Below are 9,750 nucleotides of genomic sequence, written 5' to 3'. Positions count from 1 at the left end.
AAGGTGTCCTAATAGTATTTTACTACCGAAAAACAAAACACACTAGACTGTCACTGAATATGAATAAACAGCCTAAATATCATCTGTCTATGGTGAAGAGTTGTGGGAGGGAAAGGCTAATACTGTGAGTTGTGCGATAAATTTCAGTTAATCTGGATAGTTGCACAAATGTCTAGAAAATAAGCTCAAAACACTCTGGGTGGAATATGGTCATTGATTTAATTTCACAATTACATTATGTCTGGCATTTCCATAACTTGCATTAAAATACAAGTAGTATTACTGCTTATTTATAATGAGTAACCATCACTGTGCAATTTACATTAAAGGAAAAGGGTACTTCAGCCAAGGTAGTTATTTTAGATACAAAGCCTGTGAGCTGGAAGACTACAAACATACACATAAAACTGTCATTCATTCAACATTTAATGATAAAATTTTTGATGGACTTCAACATTTTTATGCATAAAGACAATTTTTGTAAATACAAATGTTAGTAATTTTTAGTACATTTACAGTTTATAAGCACTTTATAAGTGAAAAAAAGGTGTTATGTACAACAAAAGTATCACATTCCCAACATGGTATATAGTACGAATAGTGAAATAATGTTGGTGTCGCCTGGATATAGGGGTTCCATATAACTTAATTGCTATTATAAACAGCAGGAGTTTTTTTTAAAAATCCAAGTACTGCATCCCTGATCTTGAAATGTAAAAGCAATAATGCTACTATGCAAATCAATAAAGAATTTACTGCTGGAAGTAATACAAAAAGTTTTTGCAAAGGGCTCAAAAACATGGTTAAAATGGGACTTGTATATTTTGAAACCAGAATCTTGGATACAAGTACACTAGAACTTGCCAAAAAAGTACCACCTGAGCATAGAGTTATGAGGCATCATGTGGAATACCAAACGAGTTTCTTCCTGGATTTATAACAAGGAATGCATGACTCTACCCTGCAGAATCTGCACTCTGCAAGTTTATTTTAAAATTCAGGCATGTAAACTATATCAAAAGGATTAAAGTCTCAACTTTCCAGAGTTTTAAACTTAATTGATTTGTTACTTTTCTGCACTGGATATTTTGGTTAACATACACCAAAGAATGAGAAATCATTGGCATTTATGGTCTATTCTATTTTTAATACTGGAAAGGAAGTGGGTGGGTTTGTTGGGTTTTCTTTTTAGATAATTATTGATAATGGTCATCTAAAGGCCACTGCCAGCAATGTTGCTCTAGAGATTGAATGATGCGTTAGTAGTTTTACTGTAACTACTTTCGTTAAGTTTAACATGTCACGAATTGCTTCCACTAAACCTACCTTAAATAAATCTAGACTTCAATTAAAAAAAATAGAAAATTAGTTTAGCTAGAACATACTTTTCAGCCTGGATGTTTAACAATTTTCATGATTTGCTCTAGAATGAAAAAAATGAAGTTATTTTCTACATAGGACTTTTGAGGCCAGATTCCTGTGATAACTAATAGCTTCCCCTTGTACCTGAAGTAACTCTTTCCAATGGCATTCTAAAACTGAATACTAGACCATTTAGAAGCAATCCAAGTCTAAATTCAGCTAACATTCAGGATCAAAGGAAGTCTCCGCAGGCCATGCATGTAAAATCAAACAGCTTGCACTTAATTATAGTGATCAAGTTGATTTCAATAATTTCCCCATTTTGATGACGTGTGTTGTTTGGATGTAAAATTTGGAGTCACTGGCCAGTAGTCATTTATGACTGTTTCATGATTGATGGTTGGCTTATTCATGTAGGGTACATAGAGTAGAAGGCCATTAGCGGCAGGAACATAAAGGCATCTCAATAAGGCATGATGGTCTTTTAAATGACAGCATTAGGTCACTTTGCACTTTTAACTGGGGTCTCAGATTCTGTTGACTGTCTTTCATCAGTCCATGCTTTTCTGGTGTTCTTTAGTGCGAGGGTTCTCTCTTGGTCCACCAATACATAATCTACTTTTTCATCCGCTGCTACTGTACCTGTACCATTGCTTTTCTGAAATGAAACAAAAAATCCCATAAAGCTTGCAGTATTATTCAATTTTTAGCATATTCAATATCCAAGGAAAACCTGGAGATAACTAAACCAAGAGCAAGTTAGTAATTGCTGACTACACAACTGTAATAAGGTGAAATTACATTTAGTGAACTCGGACATATCTGGATTAGCACCGAAGCAGATCTGAAGTCAAGTCAAACTCTATGTAAATGAACAGTTGTTCCAACATACATGATGACTAGCCTTTAAGTGTGATAGTTCTGAATGTCATATCTCTGTCTTGAGTAGAATAAATATCTAAAAGGATTGAAATAAAACCACTAGAGACTTCCTAAGGAGACTAGCGCCATTTCTACTTCTGAAAAACGTTCTTAAGTTATCATAGTAAGCATATTTAAGTGCTACATTGTTGAACTGTACAGAAGTGTACCTTTCGTGGTGGTGTTGATTTTCCAGAGTCTAGATCCAGGTCTAAGTATTCCACTTGTTGTTTGTCACCCTTCGATCTTGTTAAACTGTTTCCCCCATCACAACTTTGCAGTGATCCTTGTTTTACTGTCTGCAAAATATCAGAATATATTCAACAGTAACTACAGGGGTAAAATACAGCTTAATATTAACAACCCTCCCCAAAAAGGTAGTTGCAATATAGCAGAACATGTTGCTATCTTGCAACAGAATAATCATAAAATCATTATAATATCTATTTAGATTGTCAAAGTTATTTATAATCAGGTCAAATATCATGTGTAAAATGTGGTAATGAAATGTTAATGAAACAGTTGCTTTCATCATTTTAGTAATACAGGTTCTATTTCCACTAGCTGAAGGGTCACACAATAACCAATTTTAATAATTCAGTTCGAGGGTCACTCTGCAGCAGGCATTAGTCAAGTGGTCAAAAATAAAATCTTTGATTTTCCTTCCACCATACCTCCACTATTGAAGGAAAGACTCAAAGAGGAGCACACAAAGATTGCGTGACTAACTGACTAATGTATTTTTTTAAATTTTATTTTTGTTTTAAGAATTGAAACAACATAATTCTTAAGAGAGGTAATATGACACAGAGGTGCATGCCATGCAAGATTGATCCAGTTAGTTCAAAATAGCAATAAATATTAGCAAGAATGTGCATTTCTAAATGACATACAAATTTAATAATTAATTTGGCTGTTGACAGTATGGAAACTAAACAATTTCCTATACGGAGGAAAACACCAACCTGAACTACAATAGTTATGTCCCAGCATCCAAAGCTGAATAATTTGGTTCTTTGTTCTCCAGGGTGAGATTTAGTTTAGAGGAGCTCAAACAGGCTCTTCATTATTATATTTTATCCATTGGAAATTAACCAAAATGTTCATTAATACATCACATATTACAACTCCAGATATGCTCAATTTGGATGATAGAGTGGTACAGGTCGTTCTACTATAACGCATGATTTGTTAACATGAATTCACTAAAATTAGACTGATGAACTGGGGACACTTTTTAAAGCATGAAGTTCTAAAGTATGTATTGATTATAATGCAATTCCAACCCCATTACTTTAAATGGTGCTGCTAATACATGATTTTGTTATAACATGGGATTGCATGACAATGGAACTACTGTGTTATAGCAGAAATGACTATCACTGTATTTTTAAAAAATCTATTATTGTCTGAGCCATTTAAAAGTACAGCTCCTTTTTAAAAAGAGTTATAGACCTTGGAGAAGGAGGCCATTCGGTCCATTGAACCCATTCCATCATTCAATATTATCACGTCTAATGCTCTATCACAATGCCATATACCCAATTTATCATCTTGGTGCCTTCAAGATTGTAAACTTTTATCAAGAACAGAAGCTGCTAGAAAAACGCAGGAGGTCTGGCAGCATCTGTGGAAAGAAATCAAAGTAAGCTGAGGAAGTTCTGAGGAAGGGTCACTGGACCCGCAACATTAACTCTGATTTCTCTCCACAGATGCGGTCAGAACTGTTGAGCTTTTCCAGCAATTTCGCTTTTCGTTTCTGATTTCCAGCATCCATAGTTTTTATTTTGTAAAATTTATCAATTTCTTTTCTTGAATATATTCAGTGACAAGGCCTCTATGGTAGTGAATTCCATAAGTTGACCATCCTGAATATAGTAAACATCTACTTAAAGACTATAAAAAGCCTGAATATTGAAGAAAGATTTTGAGAACAATATTTAGAATTTTTCTAGATGGTACATAGCCCATAATAACTTCTTGTAAGCCAACCACTACTTCAAACTAATGCTTGCATATGCACACACACGAAAGTTCTGTAAGCCATTATTTACTCTATCATAATCGACCATTTTGCATCATGCTTCTATTTCTTCCTTATTATGAAGGAGTGCTGGTTGTGGTGAAGCCCTCTGTGCTGGGTTGTCTCGTGGTGGCAGAATGGGCAAAGAAAAACTTAGTCATTGACTGAAGAACTGTTTCTAGAGTGAGAAAGAGAGTGCCAGATTGGATGATATTGGTCAAGCGATTTACTTTTGATTTCATCGGAAACTCTGTTGGAGCTGTGAGGGAACTGTGCCCTGTTATTTTTGTGACCATAAAGATAAGTGAGTTAGAGATAACAGTCCAGACAGACAGTCACCTATTTCTATACCTTGAATTGAGTACAGGGAAAATATACATCTGGTGATGGCTTCAAAGAAGACAGTGATGTAATTAAAAAACAAACTAGTGAAAGTCAGATGTTACTTTATGCCTTGTCCATCCAGTGTGTTTTTAGAAAGTAAGATGTCTGGAACAACTCAGAGCTGTGGCAGGTACAAAAGTGTGGTCACCTGATCGAGAACTGACCACCTGAGACAGACCATTGGTTGCTGAGAAATCCTGCAAACTATGCCATAGTAATTTAGGAAAGGTGTACCACATTAATTGAATGGTACCCAGATTGTGTGCCATTGATATCTGGGGCAGAACCTTTTGACCCAATATCAAGGGAGTTTTACACTAGTTAAATAGCTCTGAATGTTATTATTCTAAATATTCTTGACCTCTCATGTATTAATAATATCTCATCCGAATGCTCACAAATGGCTGACCAAAAATAACAATGCTTCACAATTTTAAAAAACCTCTATTTCATTAAAAGTCATTTTACAGAAAAGCAGCTGCTTACAGAGATGAAAGCGGTTGTCCCAAAATCATCCCACCTCATCTCTTCTGTCCATTCCCTTCCTGTTATTTCCCGTTCAATGGGTGTAATAGGAACAGTACAATAGAAGGACTCTTCACTGAAAAGATATAGAGAAACAGGAAGAAAGGAAATGATAAACTTAAAGGAGAAACCATAGCAAGTAGAAAACTTTAGAAAACTCCAAGGAAAAGCCACGCAATGGAACAGAACAGATCCTGATAGACGAAAGGATATTAGTTGATGGGAGAACAATATGAAAAAAAAGTAATGAGACGTGAGAGCAAGAGTAAAGGGAAAACAGGAGTTTTGATGCCTTGAGAGGAGCAAGAATAAAGGTAAAGCAGCTTCTAGTATAAATCCTAAAAGGAAAAAAATTAAAGAATAAAGAGTTTAAAAAGAAACGTTAGCAAATGAGAGAATTCAGATATATGTGGAGTCCTTCCAAATACATTATTCCAACCTCAGTATTTTGGAATATTATGACAAAATCCATCCCTTTTTGCAAAGGAAGGACAACTCGTCTTAAGATTCAAACACATTTACAGTTAACTCATACCTTACCTTCAGTAATATTAAAATCTCCATCACGTGATTTTATGCATTTGTTTTTGTTGGTAGAATTTTTTTAAAAAAGGTGTTTATTGAGAAGAATTAATTCAAGGTGTCAAAATTAGAAGAACATTTGTTATTGTTGCAAGTTTAGATTGTGAATTCTACATAATCTTGGACCTACTTTGCATCACCTTCCCAGTTTCTGGGTCTGTATCATGATAATAATGACATTAAAATCGATGAATCTGAAGGTTACATACTGGATCATCTGTGGAGGGAGCAGATTCCATGGCCACGTAGTTTTCTTCACTGTCCTCCTGTGAATCAGTGCTGGAAGCAGTGCTGTCTACGGAGGTAGGCCGGGGATTAGCAGGAAACCTGGAGAGGCTGATTCTTAGGGGGATAATTGGGAGGAAAAGAAGCAACAGTCCAAATAGTTACACTTTTATGATCCTCCCATAAGTAAGATAACCGTTTGCAATGATTAAACTGATTCACAAACATCTACAGTGAGGCATTGGACTGAACTGAAGATTTATGAGCAAACCACAAATTAACTTACCACGAACTTTTTAAAAAAAAAATCACTCTGGTTAATTAAAATCAACTATGCAAATGAATCACTTAAAAGCAGAGATAAATCTAAGCTTGCCCCTTGTTTTTAGTGTCAATTAATTTAACTTTATTAAAGAATAGAATTGTTGGAACATAGTCTTCATATTAATTTGCCAAGTAAACACGTTTTTGGTCATTAGGATTATGATGTCAATTCATGAATTGAAAAAAGATAATCACATAGGACGTTATTAGAAAAGTAGTGATTAGGAACCATTGTAAAGAGTTTACAGCTCCAAAATAGGCTATTTACAGGAATTATGGCCAATATTTTTGCGAGACATAGCCAAATGATCACAATACCAGGGCAGATGAAAGTGTTCAATTCTTAAAATGGGAATGCAAGTGGTTTAATTTCGTTGAAATGAATGAAAATACTTTGTGGAAGTAACACGATGTTATACTTTAACTGACAATCTTAGCACAATATTTGCTCTGATTCAGTTCATGAGTTAATGCCTCAGTGCAGAGATTTTGGTGCATGTTTCACACTGGCAATTCAGTGTGACATTTAGAGAGTACCACACTGTCAACAGTGATATTTTTCTGGTGAGAGGCTAAACTGAGGCCATGTGTCTGTTATTGCAGGAATACAAAATGTTCCATTTCACTGTTCCAAAGAGAGGGCAATTCTCCCATTGTGCTAATCTACAGTTACCCCCACAACCAACATCTTTAAAATAGACCATTTGCTATTTTTTTTGTCACTATGTGCATTATATTACTGTGTGATATAATTTCCCTACTTCATAACAATTGATTACACTTTGTATTTTATTGACTATGAATTGGTTTGAGGCAAACAGAGGTGGTATATCAAATGCAAGATTTTTCGTTCAAATTAATATTGATTTTCACTGCCAATTAGCAGTAGAAGAAATATGTGGAGGCATAGAATACTATGTTTTCCATAACCTGAGAAAACAAGGTTTGAGTTATCAGAAAGTCTACATACTGGGATCTTAAAAAAAGGCTTTAAGACAATGCACCACTAGATGTTAAAATGTATGGCAAAAACACAAATTTCTGGAGGAGCTCAGTAGGTCTAGCAGCATCTGTAGAGAGAATGCAGAGTTAACATTTTGAGCCCAGTGACCCTTCAGTTCCCAGAGTCACTAGACCTAACGCATTAACTCTACTTTCTCTCCACAGATTCTGCAAGATTTGTTCAGTTTCTCGAATAATTTGTTTTTCTTTCAGATTTCTAGCATCTGCAGTTTTTTATTTTTAGTTAAAAAGTCTGTGTTTCTCTATGTATCAAGTGGTCAATTAACTGGTCTGTAATGTCCAAATTAGATTGCATATGTGCACCACCCAATGGTCAGCTTGAGAACAGCTCATACTGCTAATCATCCAACTTGCTTTTGGTTTCTGGTTCATACAGAAATAGGAAGCTAGAAAATAAGGGTGATAGAAGATAAAGATGGTCCACTTCCTGAACATATTTCTTGCATGTTTCTTTTGGGTATTTTAAAAAATTCACTCATGGTACTTGAGTGTCCCTGACTAGGCTAGCATTCATTGCAAATCCCTGATTTCCAATTAGATGTTGGTGAGTTGTTTTCCTGAACTGCTGCTTTCCTTCAGGCGTAGTAACACCCACAGTGCTGTTAGGAAGGGAGTCCCAGGATTCTGATCCAATAGCAATGAAGAAACTTTAATATAGTTACAAGTCAAGAAGATGTGTGGCTTGGAGAGAAATTTGCATGTAACAGTGTTTCCATGTATCAGCTATCCTTGTCTTCTAGTTGGCAGAGGTCACAGGTTTGAAAGGTGTCATCTAAGGAGAGTTTGTACTCAGAAGGAGCCTTTTGGTTTCCAGCAAGAGTTGTAAAATCTCAGAGATTCTCACAATGTGCAATGCTGAAGATTGTGACTGATGTTTGCTTCATGGAAGGTAAGGGTTGTATGAAACAAACTTTCATAGAATTCCTAGAGTATTGAAACAACAAGTCCACAGTGATCCTCCAAAGACTAACGCACTCAGACCCATTTCCCTACCCTAAACACTGAGGAATTTAGCATGGCCAATTCACCTAACCTGCATATCTTTGTATTGTGGGAAGAAACCGGAGTACCCGGAGGAAACCCACGCAGAACAGGGAGAATATGCAAACTCCACACAGACAGTCGCCCAAGGCTGGAATCGAACCCGGGTCCCTGGCACTGTGAGGCAGCAGCACGAACCACTGAGCCACTGTGCTGCCCCAAGTTAATTTTATCCTCATGGAAGTTAAATTCTTTATGTGTAAATTTCAGCATTACAGGTTTGACTTCCAAAATTTTAAACAAATATCTTGGTATGAAAACTTCTGAAAAGATACTTAGTCTTCAAAATGATCCAAGGATTCACAATCATATCCAATATTATAAGCAACTCCTTTCTTTCTCTTTTAGTTACACTTATCCCAAGGTTTTTGTTATTTGTGGCTAGAATATGGGTATCATTGGTAGCTCAACATTTATTACCCATCGCATACTACCCTCAAGAGGGTGGTGGTGAGCTGCCTTCTTAAATTGCTGCAGGCCATGTGGTGTAGGTAAAACCTTGAAGCATGGTGTTGCGAACAGAAATGAGATATAGTTTTCTCAACAACTTCACTATCAACAACCAAGCTAATCAACAGGTGTTAAAGCACTATGTTAGAGAGACTGAAAAAACCACCTGCTGACTGTCAAGAATGACCTTGAAAATGCACAGATATACTTTTCTGAATGATACTTTACATATTTAAAAAGAATCTAAATTGAACATCCAAAATCAACCAAATTAGATGGATTCTAACACTGTGGCTAAGTCCAAAAGATAGTTAATCTTTGTAAAAGAAGTTAATGTATAAATCAACTGGTTAATGTTTTGTACACAGCTTTCAAGCAATAGACTGTTACAAACTAAAAATGTAACTTATATGATCTGAGAAAAAGAATATTTATTCAACAGAAAAACAGCAAGTGCATGGACATTGATCAGATTCCAATATATCTATTACTGCCTATTTTATTCAGTTAATAATGAACAGATGAAGAAAATGCTTTATTCTGAAAAGGTAACACCTGGATTTGTGTATTCAATCTAAACAATTAAACATTTCAGAATGAAAACGTTTCTAGTCAAAGTCCGATGTATTTCTCTACAATATGCTGCAAATTTAACCACAAAGTACACAAACAAGCTCCATCTTGCATGGATTATATTCTTTTAGTTGATTTGTTAAACAACTGCCACATATAAAATTCTGGTATTTGTTTTGTTATTAAAGCAATTCAGAGGAGGGTGTGATGACTAAAATCAAATGCTTTTACAATACTGTATCACATTTATACCATAGAACTCAACCAAGAGATCAGTTAATTTTTCTGGGTAGCAGTTTTTAAAATCAATTTAAGAT

General features: G+C 35.4%; 1 protein-coding gene across 11 annotated transcripts in view; it reads right to left on the bottom strand.

Annotated features, from left to right (window-relative positions):
• Nucleotides 1–205: 205 nt before the first annotated feature.
• gab1 (GRB2-associated binding protein 1) overlaps nucleotides 206–9,750 on the bottom strand; it is a 235,421-nt gene continuing 225,876 nt past the window's right edge. For all 11 annotated transcript variants that reach the window (XM_072584139.1, XM_072584140.1, XM_072584138.1 and 8 more), the window contains 3 exons: nucleotides 6,007–6,139; nucleotides 2,454–2,582; nucleotides 206–2,020 (listed from right to left, as the gene is read on the bottom strand). In XM_072584139.1, coding sequence (XP_072440240.1) covers nucleotides 1,865–2,020; nucleotides 2,454–2,582; nucleotides 6,007–6,139 — 418 coding nt within the window. In that variant the 3' untranslated portion in view covers nucleotides 206–1,864. The remainder of the gene's footprint in view (nucleotides 2,021–2,453; nucleotides 2,583–6,006; nucleotides 6,140–9,750) is intronic.

This window comes from Chiloscyllium punctatum, chromosome 14 (genome assembly GCF_047496795.1).
Source record: "Chiloscyllium punctatum isolate Juve2018m chromosome 14, sChiPun1.3, whole genome shotgun sequence".
Classification (NCBI taxonomy): domain Eukaryota; kingdom Metazoa; phylum Chordata; class Chondrichthyes; order Orectolobiformes; family Hemiscylliidae; genus Chiloscyllium; species Chiloscyllium punctatum.
Note: the sequence above shows the minus strand (reverse complement) of the source record. Positions and strands in the feature narration are given on the sequence as shown.